General features: G+C 34.5%; 1 protein-coding gene across 9 annotated transcripts in view; it reads left to right on the forward strand.

Annotated features, from left to right (window-relative positions):
* Positions 1-310: 310 nt before the first annotated feature.
* LOC107042236 (sodium bicarbonate cotransporter 3) overlaps positions 311-14,218 on the forward strand; it is a 28,843-nt gene continuing 14,935 nt past the window's right edge. For 6 of the 9 annotated variants that reach the window (XR_001461138.1, XM_015263189.1, XM_015263194.1 and 3 more), the window contains exons 1-2: positions 6,500-6,794; positions 13,041-13,171. Coding sequence is in view for 8 of the 9 variants with exons in the window: in XM_015263189.1 (XP_015118675.1) it covers positions 6,766-6,794; positions 13,041-13,171 (160 nt within the window). In the remaining variant the exon portion in view is untranslated. Of the gene's footprint in view, positions 398-2,970; positions 3,153-6,499; positions 6,795-12,035; positions 12,066-13,040; positions 13,172-14,218 lie in introns of those variants that run through there. The other 3 variants (XM_015263190.1, XM_015263192.1, XM_015263193.1) reach the window with 3 other exon arrangements.

A 14,218-nucleotide genomic window follows, 5' to 3' on the forward strand; every position in this document is an offset into this window, starting at 1 on the left:
AGTTTTAGATCGATTTTCCCGCCCCCTCATCTCGAAAAAAAGGGAGGACTCGGACGAGAGCCTCTAGGCCTAGTGACAGTGCGCGTTCTCGTGAAAAGGGCACAAGTGAGAGGAGAAAATAAGAAAGGGACGAAATGGCAGAAGTGGGGTTTGAATTTTTTTCCTCCCTACGGTGCGCTCGGGATGTGCTCTGTCGAGGGGGTGAACCGTCGGGAATACAGTATCACGAGTGTAGAGGGGTAGATCAATACACAGGGCGTAAAGGCGCTTGCACATTCTACCAGCGCCAGTTGCTATCGTGCCGCGAACACGCGCCGCACGTTTTTTTTTTAATCATCACTGGTGTGTGTTGTGGCGACTCGGATTGATTGGCTCGATCTTCTTGGTTTGGATAAAGGTATCTGGGGGTACTGTATCGATAGGGGTGACTGCATTGGGCTTTTCAGATTTATGGGGAATTTTTTGGGAAATTTGGGAGGGCTGGAAGAATATTTTGGAAGATGTTGCGGGGGAGGAATTCGATCGTGAAGTCTTCCCTTTTCCACCCACTTTCGATCTCGTTTATTTTTTAGGCACCCCCTGTATTATTAAATTCTTTAGTTTATGGACAATCGAGAGTGATGTTGAAGTCAATTTGAGGGGAAAAGTTTTATGGAATTTCAGTTTATGAGAAAATTTTGAGGAATCGAAAAGTTTTGATACTGAATTTAATTCAATTTTCAATCAATTCAATTCAATATTCTTCTGAACTTTTCATTTGTCACTAATTTTTTTGGGAACAATTGAACTGAAATCGACAATTTCCATCATTTTTTAAATGAAGAGCTTTTTTTCTCATGTGAAAAGTCAAGTACTTTATTTTTATTGTGCATCGAAAATCTTCTCGATGTTTCGTTTACTTTATTTGTTTTGAAATTTTGATTTTTTTAAATTATCACTGGGGTGTGTTGTGGCGGCTCGGATTGATTGGCTTGATCTTCTTGGTTTGGATAAAGGGACTTGGGGTTATCATATCGATAGGGGTGACTGAAGTGGAGATTTCAGATTTATGGAGAATTTTTGGGAGATTGGCGAGGGCTATTTTGGAAGAATGTTGCGGGGGAAGAATTCGATCGTCAAGTCTCCCCTTTTCCACCCACTTTCGATCTCTTTCATTTTTAAAGCGCCCGCGATATCATCAAAGTCTGAAATGTTACGGACAATCGAGAGCGATTCTGAATTCAATTTGAGGGAGAAGTTTTACGGAATTTCAAGTTTACGAGAAAACCTTAATAAAATCAGTTTTAATATTGAATTCTTTTATTTTGTCACTACTTTTTCCTCAATAATTAACCTATAATTTCGAATTTAATGGACAACCGAGCAACTACCCCCCAGAGAGTGATGTTGAATTTAATTTGAGGGGAAAAGTTTCATGGAATTGAAAGTTCCCCTGAATGAGAAAATTTTAACGAAATCAAAACAATTTTAATATTCAATTCAATTCAATTTCAATACATTCCTCGAAACTTCCCCCTCATCACTCTTTTTTTGCGAATAATTCCACTAATATTGACAATTCCCATTATTTTTTCATTAAATCCTGATTTTCCAATGAACACTTTCATTTTTTACGCGAAAAATCGAGTGCTTCATTTTTATTGCATCTGAAAAGTCTCTTTGCCGTTTTGTTCACCACCCGCCTCATTTCGCATTCGTACTCTCTTTCATTTGATTAACAAACGCTGCGAAATATTTTTGTTGACACTTCACATTCGAAAATAGCTCTGAAGTATCTTCACTTTTATTTATTTATTCAAGCTCTCCCAATCCATCTGCGTAATTACCACCATTTACAAAATGCATATTCAATTCTTATTAAAATATCGATTTCGTTTTCCACCAAAAACATCTCCACTTTCATCAAAACTCGGAATTTTATTCCGCGCATTTTGAAATTTCGCAGTTGCACCGAATGACAATGAAAGCATTCTAATAGGAAGCTATGTATACGGCCACTCCAGTGGCTTGACTTCAATGCAAAACTATAAAAAGACAGTGTGGGTTGGTGCTAGATATTAATATTCATTTTTCATCGCGCGGGGACAAAATCACGAGCGGATTGTCGGTTTCGATTGAGTTGAGTCTATGAATAACAGACTTTTTACTCTTTACTATTGTGATTCCGATTGAACCGATTGAAGTTTGTGCGAATACATGTGCATGACAAGTATTTTCATCCTGCAAGAGTATTCCCTAGCTCGGGCCGCTCATGTGATCGACAATTTCCAACACGCAAAGCGATTTGATTCCCCTCCGTTTCTCTTAACGTCGAGAGACACTCCTCATATCGTAGGACGATTATTTACACAACTGTTCGTAATCTTAATGTCGTGGATTGTTAGCGTATGAGCGGTGCGTTATCAAAGTCTTCGGCTCGTCTAATTTCATCGCTCGTTTTATGCTGTATAATGTTAGTTTCATAAAAGAAATAGTGACGTAAGGTGCATGTCCCACACCTGCTTCGAGTGATTACACACTTCGACTCATCCTTTGTCACTGGTGATACTTCCATGTAATAAAAAAAAAAAAAAAATCTTGAATTTTTTTTTTTTTTTTTTTTCATCCAGAACTGAACAATTTTTTGTTTGTAGACTTTATTATTAGGAAAAAAATGATATTTCGTGGACAAAGGACTAGTAATTTTCAGAAGAGTGCACCCAGAAAAATGATTTATTTTAAATTAAATAAACGTTATTTGAATCAAATAAACGATTTATTTTATTAAAATTAAATTTATTGCTTTGATTGGCATAAACTATTTATTTTTCTGCGCGTGACATAAAGTTCAATTTACGGGGAAAAAAATCATGAAATGTAACATGTAATTACAATTAAAAATAAGATAATTCTAATCTGAGAACTAAATTACGAATTTAAGAATTTTCCCTGTCAAAAATACATCACGAAATGTCGTTCATTCATTTCTAGAGTGGTTGGAACCCCACAAGAATGACAAGGTCCGTGTGAATACAAGATTTTCCCCGGGGAATATTTCGAGGTCAAGACATGAGAGGGATCTTGTTAGCTCTGGTCTGAGGGAATTTACGAGGTGACAGGGGTGGCCACTACTGGCTCGGGGGAACTTCTTCAACGAGCCAGTCGAGCAAAGAGTGAGTATGAATAATCCAGCTGGGTTTGGGGAGAAGTTTGCAGTGTTGGAATGAATTAAGTCATTCGCCATTGATTTTTGAAAACCCCCGCGGAGCTCTCGTCACAAGTTGTTTAACCCATCAGGGTCAACCCCGAGTCGGCTTATGTTGTTTCCCTGGCTTCGTTCTACTCCTGTGTTGCTCCATATGTGGGATTTATCGTCTTGGGTGATTAAAATTTGATTCTAAAAATCCAATTAATTAATTTATTTACAATTAAGTGTTTTAGAAATTTTTGTAAGACGGATCGATAACAAATACAATGAATAAATGAATAAATAAATAACTAAATGAATAAATGAACAAATTAATTAATTAATTAATTAATTAATCAATCATTTAATTAATTGTAAACATTAAAAAAACGAAACATAAATTCATGTCCTCAATGAATGTTCTACACAAATACAAAATGTCACGAGACGTCGATTAACACTTGTAAAGTCCTTGAGAAATAGCAAAGTGATTCCGCTAATCAGTTACAATAGTCTTACAGTACTTCGCGATAAGCCGCAATGATCCACGACATACGCCTCTTATTGCCAGGGAATCTGTCTCCCATTTCCACCGGTAACGTCGACATCCTCACGGGGCACTGGGCCCTCCAGAAAATAATTTTGTTTTTCAATTTTTTTCATCGAGTGAAGGTTCGCGACCTTCAGTGCGAGCAATCAATCTTATGAATACGAATAAAGTGGGATGATTTGAGGATTTAAAAAGTGATCGCGCTCTCGTCTACCTCCGTCCATTTTTCATTATATTTTTCGGTTGAATGTCTCATGTCAGAATTTTTTATTCCCGGAAGGGGATCGATACCCGTGAAACTATTCCTGTTTCTCCGATTAGAAGTGATATGATATCTATTCCGACTGTCGTAACGCCGGAGATCAAGGTGAATAACCAGTAAACATTGATTTTTTTAATCGTAATTGTATTTAACGATGATAAAAAATTCTGATCTCTCCAATTTCCAGGGATGAGGATTATTTATTTCCACAAATTCACCTTTTCATTTCCTTCTTAACGGCTCGGTAGACATCTTATCATGTAATTAAAGGTAATCCAATCTGGTATCAACCAGCTAGCGCCGGTTTCGTACAGTTGCCAGCGCATACTCCTCAAGGTGCTGATCCATTTCAGGTGGGAGACCATTGGAATGTCTATCCACGGCCCCTCGAATTGCAATCTCAGCAGAAAAATTTTATCTCCGCGGGTGTGAATCACTCAATTTTAATATGCATCGATAGCAATGCGTCGGGATATTCAGTATTTTCATATTGTTTTTGCTTTTCACATCCTCTTGTTGACGGTTTCACATGTGTTGCAATCAATCCGTAATTATACACCTTCCGTCGAAGGTTGCGCAAGTTCTCAGAGGGACAGATTAATTATCACTCGAGAGGTTCAGAAATGTCTATGAGGCACGTGTGAAAAATGAGGAATTTAGTGAGGAATTTTTTTATGAACTCGGAAAGTGATAAGTACACGTGGAATGTTTGCTCGGTGATTTGGAAGTTGTCGATGTTTAGTGTAGGAGCGGCCGAAATTTGGTGGTCGGCCGGTTTTTGACGGTTTAATGCGGATTTTTATACGATTTTTTTATTAGTGATTTCATTTCCCGCTTTTGTTTTGATTACCTTTAGGGCCTCGGTTGTTATGAACTACATTTTGATGTTTTTTGGGCGGATGATGAATTAATTTTTAGTGGAAATGCGAGATGTAATATTATATGAGGTATAATTTATTCTGATCGCAAATTTTTTTATTAACAACCACAATTTACAATAATAATTTCAAACGACTTACAATTATTTGGAATATTCAATCACATACCGTAGTTTGAAATTCATTCCAAATCAATCAAATCAGAATCATTATATATTAAAATACAATTTATCAAAAAGTGAAATTGTAACGTTAAAAAATTCTCCTGTGAATTTATTAAAATGATCTAGTAATTTCAACTCAGTTATCTCCATTTAATGACTAATGTTTATTTGATTGTGTTGACTAATTTCGATCTAATCGATTGAAAATTTTTTTCCAAGTTCCACGATTTCCATTGGGAATTTTTATGGATTTTGGATCAATAATATCGACTTAATTCTTTAAAATAAATGGAAATATTGAATAAGTAATTAATAAACCTCGCATGATGAAGAAACGTCAATAATGAATAATTTGAAACGTCTTATAATCGTTTTAATCATCGAAACACATACCAGAGTTTGCATTCCATTAAAAATCAATCAAAAAGGAATGAATAATCATTAAAATTCCATTTACCAAACAGTGAAATTTGAACATTAAAAAATTCTCTGGACATTATTGAAGCCATTTGATAGTTCTAACTCACTTATCCCTATCTAATCACTACTCTTTATTTCATTTTATCAATTTACTTCGATCTAATTGATTGTCAATTTATAAGTTCCACGATGTCCGTTGGAAATTTTTATAAATTCTAATAATGAATTGACCTCCTACAAATTTCTCACAAATTTATTTATTAAAAACCTCAATAGACAACAATAATTTAAAACGATTTACAATCGTTTACATTTTGACAAATTACGAAGATTTAAAATCCACTTAAAATCAATCAAATCAGAATGAATAAACATTCTATTTTAATCTACCAAAAAGTGAAATTTTAACATTAGAAAATTCTTCTGTGTCATTATTAAGATGATCTAATAACTCCAACTTAATTATCCCCATCTAATCACCACTCGTTATTTCTCCTTATCAATTTATTTCGATCTGATTAATTACCCATTTTCTTACATTCCACAATTTCCGTCGGCAATTTTTACAAACTCTCTTTAAATAATATCAATTTTATTTTCAAAAATGGCTAAAATCATTGAATAAATAATTAACAGGTCTCCGAAAAGGGTTCTCACAAAATTTCTTATTAAAAACCTCAAAACATCCAATCACATACCCTACAATAAGCTCCATTCAAACCCAATCAAAAAAGAATGAACAACCGTTAAAATTTAATTTACAAAAAAGTGGAATTTTAACACAAAAAAATTCTCCCGTGACATTATTAAAGTGATCTAATAACTCTAACTCAGTTACCCCCATCTAATTACCACTCCATCGGCCGTGATTTACTGAATCATTACTCCTCCACACTGACAAGCCCGTAATACGCGTCTACATAGTCGCACCCGCGTGTCAACTCTTATCAATAGCCGGTTCATACACCCGACGTATCTTTATTTCTTCACCCATGTGCGTTGGGACGGACCAAAACGTTTCACTGGCTACGTAGTAAACAGTCGCTCACCGTTCACCGCCGTGTGCACTCTCACTTGAGTCGTAATGACGTATCAAAACGTCACGAGTATTTTTTACTTTAAAAACATGATGTATTTTTAATCAATCAACCAATCAATCAATCGTACTCGTGAGACAATGACGGTTTGAAATTCATCAGTGGCATGTGCATAAATTAAATAATTCCAACAATTTCAATCATTCAAGATCAATGAATACCCAGTGATTACACACGCGATAAACGTTCCATTTAAAAATAAAATTTACCTGAGTAAATAAATACGAAATGAGAGACAACGCCTGCCATCCACGCAAGTAGGTTAATTTTCTCCATATGACACTCATCCTGATAAGATTGCGCGTAATTCATAACAGCAGCTGACTCGATTTTATCGAAGAATTAATTACCCAATTAATATCCCATTGCGCTGATTAACGGTCATTGATAAATTCGCGAAATGCTACCACCGTTCGCTCGACTATCCGCGATAAGAGGGCACGGGGGGGATAATTGGAGCGGGGCATAAATTTCCAGGTACCGATGCATTTTTACGTTCGGCTCATGAATATTACCCATTACCCACTGACACACAAATTGGGGCCGATGTTTAGGTGCCACCGGGCCACAGCTGACGGGGAATATTGTATTCGCCGTATGCGGGGTTCAATGTTCCATCGGTTATGCTCAATGACAGAATGTGTATTTTGCATTATTCAGTGCGTGTCAAGATTATTCTGAAGTGTTGTAACTGGTCGTGTGAAAAATGTTTCTCAATTTTTCAAAATAATTCTTGACGCGACGGATTTGCATTTAGACGAGGCGCTTTGCTCCGGGAATTTTGGGGAGCAGATGGAAAAATGATGATTTTTTTCATTTGAGGGACGAATAGGGAATTAACGTTAAAATTAGATTTGCCGGAAAGGGGAATTTTATCTTTGAGAAATTCTCCCGTAGTGTTATTTAAATGATTTAATAATTGAAACTCAATTATCGTCGTCTAATCACCGCTCTTCATTCCATTGCATCAATTTATTTTGATCCCGTTAATTTCTTTTTTTTAGATTTCAAAAAGATTTGTAATTTAAATATTTTCTAGTATTCAATATTTTATGAGAAAAAACATTGTCTTTTCTAACGGCTCGGAGAATTGTGGGGCAAAAGAGGTAATTTTTTCATTTTTTAAATGGAATTTTCCCGAGAAAAATTTATTTCTACTCTGAATATATTCTAATATTTAATATTCCACAATGAAAAACAATTGTTTAGAGGGTTTTATAACGATGTCGAACACTTCCGATCCCCGATAACACGATGACACACAACAGCACTGATAATTGCGTATTTCAATGTACAAAGGACAGTTTTCTGTGGATGAAATTCCCCAGATGATTGAAATTCTCGTCAACTACGGGGTTTTGAAAGTGCATTCAGCCGAGAAATTGAGGCATGTAATTACCTCATTTATGGATATTGTCGGGTTCAAAGTGAGAGTGATTAGGAGTACAACCGCAAGACTCTCATAATTGGCATTGAGCTATGATTAATTTGGTGTACATGACTAGGAAAGCTCCAGGCGCGTTTAATTTCGAGTCTAAGGGACACAATGGGATAGTTTCATAGGTGGATTCAGGTGGAAATGACAACATCGCGGCCTTGGTGGCGCACGGCCGCGATGGAGCTATCGGCGATTGTAGGAAAATTCAATACTGAAGGCAGTGATGACCTATTGGATGTCTGTATCGATTTCTGTTGATGAGAAAAACCGGTTCGACTCTCGCGGAGACTTGGAATGATATGCTAGGCCATGTTGATTGTTATGAATTGAGTATTTCAGTAATGAAGAGGAAAACGTCATAATTCTATTTTTTATGTCTTGTTGAAGGTAATTATCTTAATGAGGGGGGTTTTAGGGGAAAATGTCAGAAAATATTTTTTGTCGAAAATTTAATTCTCTATGAAAAAGGTATATTGATGTTTTTTCTTATAATCAGTTATTAATGAGATAAATGCCTCTGGAACATTTTCAAATTTTTGACGATCTCAAATTTGCAGGAAATTTCTGTGTGATTTTATTATTGATTAATCAGTTGAGATGAATATTTAATAAAATTATTATTTTTAGGTACATGTTACAATAAAAATAATTGAAGATAGAAAATACAAGCGATTATTTCTCTGAATTCTTAATTTATCGCAAATTCAATCAAATGTCATATTCGTTTTTGCAGAATAAGTTTAAAAATTCAAGCTTTTATTCGAATATCAATGGATTTTTTTGCGTAAAAGGCTCTATTCCGTTGAGTTTTAGAGATGAATTCACAACATCGAAAATTTAAATTTACATTTTAAATTTTTTAAAAGCTGAAGTGCAAATTTATTTAAATTTTAAATAAATTCTAATGTTTTAAACATAAAATTATCTCGACGAGGAATTGTTTTAAAATAAAATATCACGAAGCATTTTCTGTCGAACATTCAACGTTTTGCACAGAATGTTGAAGAGATGAGGAAAATTATTCCAGGAAATTTTCCACGATTCCTTCATTATTTCCACACGGTTAATTAGTATTCCAAGCAAATTCTACGAGTGCCAATCCGATATTACATTCTAACTACACCCCAATGATAAAACCACAATTACGTACTCAATTCTCAATGATCCCACGGGTCATATGCCAATGGAATATAGGTGAAGACGTGTTCCTGGGTAAATGCAACAGGTAGCGCAACTGTGTGGCCTTGCATGGCGAATAAGATTGCACTCGCTGAGACTCGCGTGCACTACAAACTCCTGTTTTATTCAAGAAATGGAAAGAAAATACTGCACAAGAAATAATGTTTCTTTGAAAATGTCAGAGAAAAATTAGTTTCAAATCTTTCAAAGAATTGAAAAAATTGAGTTCATCAATCCCAGATTTATTCAATATTTTATTACTATCATTAAATTATTTCATTATTATTATTATTAAAATGAAAATATTATCCAACTCAGCGTTAAAAATGAAATTTTATGATTTTAATCGTCGGATTTGTCATGTAAAATGAGAATTAATTTTTAGAATGAAAGATTCTTTGATTATTTACAAATTATTAATGAAAAAACGACGTAAGAGTACTTATTTCTCACGTAATCCCAGAATTCCGGAAGTGCAGAAAGGGGGAATGAGTCGAGGCGGTCATTAGAAATCTGACTCACGCTGTCAATTCGATCTCTTAACGAAATATTTCCGCATATGAGCGTTGCCACAACGTTTATTTCATATAGCGCGACATTGAGCTACAACAACAGAGCATCTAGACCCCACCCGATCGCAGGGAGTGTGGGAGGAGGCCGTATTGTCATCCACTTGAATTGAAAAATGATATTGTCACAAGGGCTTCTCCATTATGTTCATCAAATAGTAGTGTCAATTGACATTTAATAGTCTCTTGAAGTTCATTTCGAGACTGAATAAAAATTTTGGTAATTGTGGATTTATTAAAAAAATAAAATTATTTTTCAGCATAAAGTCAGGTTGTTTTCATTTTTAAAACGATTCGTTTTAAAATAAATTTCATATTTGTCGTCGAAAGAATAAAGCGAAGTGGATTTGAATGTGTCGAGACTCTCAGCTTCGTCAACTTCTTCAAAAAAAAAATTCGTCGTAAATACGTCAAACAACTTTCTCTTCCACTTCAACTAAAGAAAATACACTTTCTCAGGCAATTGAAAGGGATATGCCTATTGTCACAAGGGCTTCTCCATTATGTTCATCAAATAATGTTGTGATTGTTCCTCCATTAGTATTTATTTGACACTGAATAGTCTCTTGGAGTTCATTTCGAGACAGAATAACAAATTTTGGTAATTGTGTATTCACTAAAAAAGATAATTATTTTTAAACAAAAAGCCAGATTTTTTCTCTTTCAAAACGACTCGTTTTCTAAATAATTTCATATCTGTCGTCGAATGAATAAAACAAAATGGATTTAGACGCGTCAAGACTCCCAGCTTCACCTTCTTCAATAAAAAAAAATCCTCATAAATAAGATGAAACTTTCTCCTCCACTTCAACCGAAGAAAATGCGTTTTCCCTAGCAATTGACAGGGACATCCCTCTCATCCGGACTCCCTGAGACTCATCAAGCTCCAGCTTTTCCAATTAATACTCCCTTGATGAACATACAATACCAGTGCCACGCTTCCAATCCCCGTAAAATAGAAATTGATTTCAATCCCACGCGGACAGAATCTGATGATACAACTCAATCACAACTTCATCATCATTACATGGAGTCTGCTCTGGACAGCGAGTGATCGATGACGATTGAATTGCCACTTGGTTGATTGTCAACAGCCGCATGATGAAACTGCTGTTTCATTTTGAGTGTAGAATTGAGACAGCCATTCGCCGGCTCTTCCCGCTGACCTCTGGCAATTAAACAATCAGGATAGGGGAGATTATAATGTCGACCCCACGTCATTCGCCCCCCAGTCGAAGGTAACTGTTACTATTACTGCGGTAATTATTCAATTGCTGCCCGGCAGTTATCAGGGACGACACGTGATCTTGACCGTTGGTTCGTTCCGAAAAGACAGCCACTGAATTCATTTCAGGGGATTAAATGTTTGTCATCTAGGCTGAAAGGGTAATTTGGCTTTGAAGTCATTTAACAACAGATTCCATTGCCTAGAATTTCATTTTTTTAAAAGCTGGAATTCCATTAAAAATTCAAAAACCTGATGATTCTTTATTTTTACGGAAAAAAATATATCTGAGTTGAGTATAAAATATACTTGAACCGAGTATATCTTATTGAAACAAAATTTACTTGAAAAAATAAACGAAATAACGAAAACGACATTTTCGTTTATACAAAATTCTTTTAAATTTCATTTTTGTTATGTTTTGTTGAATTAAGTATATTTTATTCTTGAATCAGATTCATGCGTATACTTGATTCTAGTATAAAATATACTCATTTCAAACTTTCTTTTTTTAAATTGATTTAACACGACAAAACGATCAGTGTTTTAAAAATCAAGATGTTTCACGTGAAATTTCGAGAAAAATTTCTCAAAGTATCGCAAATTTACGAAGAAGTTTAAAAAAATTAATATTTTGTGCTGAAATAACTCTCGTCCCCCCAAACCATTCTGCCCCAGTCGGAGGTAACTGTCAATTACTACTCGACAACGAGTGAATTAATTTCAGAGGATGAAATGTTTGTCGTCTAGGCGAAACGAGCAATTTGTCTTTGAAGTCGTTTGCGAATAGATTCCGCATGACTGATAAGGCGATTCGGGCGTTATCAAGTCATATTCTCGGGTCATGAGGAATTATAGACTGTTTATCGAGGTTGCGACCTCGCCGTCGACCTTCACCACTCGGCATTCCGGCTGATAATCACGGAGGAAGTGCAGTCGTTGCGATGTTACGATTATTGCACTGATGAATTTGAGGCTGGGAGATTCGCTTGTGATGATCATTCATTGGCGGCGTTTTGTTGTCCTGGGTATAAGACCCGGTCGAGCACCTGCTGTTGCATCACAATTGGTAGGAGAATCGGTTGGTTCGGTTGACGATTCTCGTGGCGATCGACACGTAGGTGTAAGATAACGATTGGAAATTGTATTGTAATTGTAATTTAGGAATTTTTTATGACATTGATCATTCACGCAAACATTTTGAGATATATTTGCTTGAATTTTGGAAATTTTTAATAATTTTTTGGGTTATATGGTCTTCAAAATGTGAACATTGTTAAATATTTGAATATTCATTTAAAAAATTCATTGATTTATTAATGAAAAACGTAAAAAATCACTTTAAAATTTATTGTTCTTAAAAATGTTGATTTTTTATGCAAAATTTCAAGAGCGATTTCCCAACAGTGTTTCGAATTTCGAGGAAGTTTAAAAAAATTAATATTGTGAGATCGATTTACTTATCCACTTGGAGATTATATTGTTTTCAATTTTTTTTTGCACTTTAAGAATTTTTTATAGCGTTGTTTACTCACGCGAAAATTTCGAAATAGATTTCCTTTAATTTTAGAAATTTTCAATAATTTTTAGTGTCCCATAGACCTGAGAATGTGAACCTCGTTAAATATTTGAATATTCATTGAAAAAATTCATTTATCTATCAATAAAAACTATTAAAAAAATACTTTTAAACCTGTTGTTGTTGAAAATTATTTTTTTTATCAATGAAAAGTAGTTAAGAAAATGAATCTAACAACTTTAGATTTTTTCTATTGAGAATTTCTATTTTTAATGTGAAATGTCAAGAGTAATTCTCTAACAGCAGTTGAAATCATCGAAGAAATTAAAAAAAATTAATGTTATATGTTGAATTTACGCATCCACTTTTTCGTGAAGCGACTCACGTGACTCCACGCCGATGAAATAGACCGGAGATTGTAGAGAATTATCTGACATGCGGGTAGATGCTATCAGGGGAAGAGACCGACGCCCACGCGCGAGAAAATTACCTGGCTTACATTGTTACTGGCTAAATTGCTAAACGCGAATGAATTCCACTTTTCAGGTATTAATGTTCATTTCTTTGTTTAAGCCCGTGGATGCAGCCCGGGGGCGGAGGTGGCGGTGGCCACGGACGAGGCACTAATCCCGGAGATGATGAAGCGCCCAAGGATCCTGGCGCACGTATCACGCATCAGTCTTTTTCGGAGAAGGATTATGAAGGTAATGGTGCTTTCATTCATTCGCGCAGGTGAAGGCTATATTGAGAACGTATTATTCAATTGAGGGTTATTGAATTTCATCTTTATTAGTTTTTGGGGCAATTCTAGTAAATTACACAGCTTGTTTTTTTTTTTCATAGAAAAGTCCAATAAAAATTATTTTATAGAAAAAATCTGTAAAATGTCATCTTTCTATACAACTTTTTCCATTGAGACATTTTTTATAGAAATTCTTCGATGTGAAAAATCAATGAGAACTCTAAATTTCAGTTCAATTATTATTATTCAGATGAAGGCTACATTGAGAACGTATTATTCAATTGAGGATTATTGAATTTCTTCTCTATTAGTTTTCGGGGCAATTCTAGTAAATTACACAGCTTGTTTTTTTTTTTCATAGAAAAGTCCAATAAAAATTATTTTATAGAAAAAATCTGTAAAATGTCATCTTTCTATACAACTTTTTCCATTGAGACATTTTTTATAGAAATTCTTCGATGTGAAAAATCAATGAGAACTCTAAATTTCAGTTCAATTATTATTATTCAGATGAAGGCTATATTGAGAACGTATTATTCAATTGAGGGTTATTGAATTTCTTCTCTATTAGTTTTCGGGGCAATTCTAGTAAATTACACAGCTTTTTTTTTTTTTTCATAGAAAAGTCCAATAAAAATTATTTTATAGAAAAAATCTGTAAAATGTCATCTTTCTATACAACTTTTTCCATTGAGACATTTTTTATAGAAATTCTTCGATGTGAAAAATCAATGAGAACTCTAAATTTCAGTTCAATTATTATTATTCAGATGAAGGCTATATTGAGAACGTATTATTCAATTGAGGGTTATTGAATTTCATCTCTATTAGTTTTCGGGGCAATTCTAGTAAATTACACAGCTTGTTTTTTTTTTCATAGAAAAGTCCAATAAAAATTATTTTATAGAAAAAATCTGTAAAATGTCATCTTTCTATACAACTTTTTCCATTGAGACATTTTTTATAGAAATTCTTCGATGTGAAAAATCAATGAGAACTCTAAATTTCA

This window comes from Diachasma alloeum, unplaced genomic scaffold, assembly GCF_001412515.2.
Source record: "Diachasma alloeum isolate Michigan unplaced genomic scaffold, Dall2.0 Dall_scaffold_00430, whole genome shotgun sequence".
NCBI classification, from domain to species: Eukaryota; Metazoa; Arthropoda; class Insecta; order Hymenoptera; family Braconidae; genus Diachasma; species Diachasma alloeum.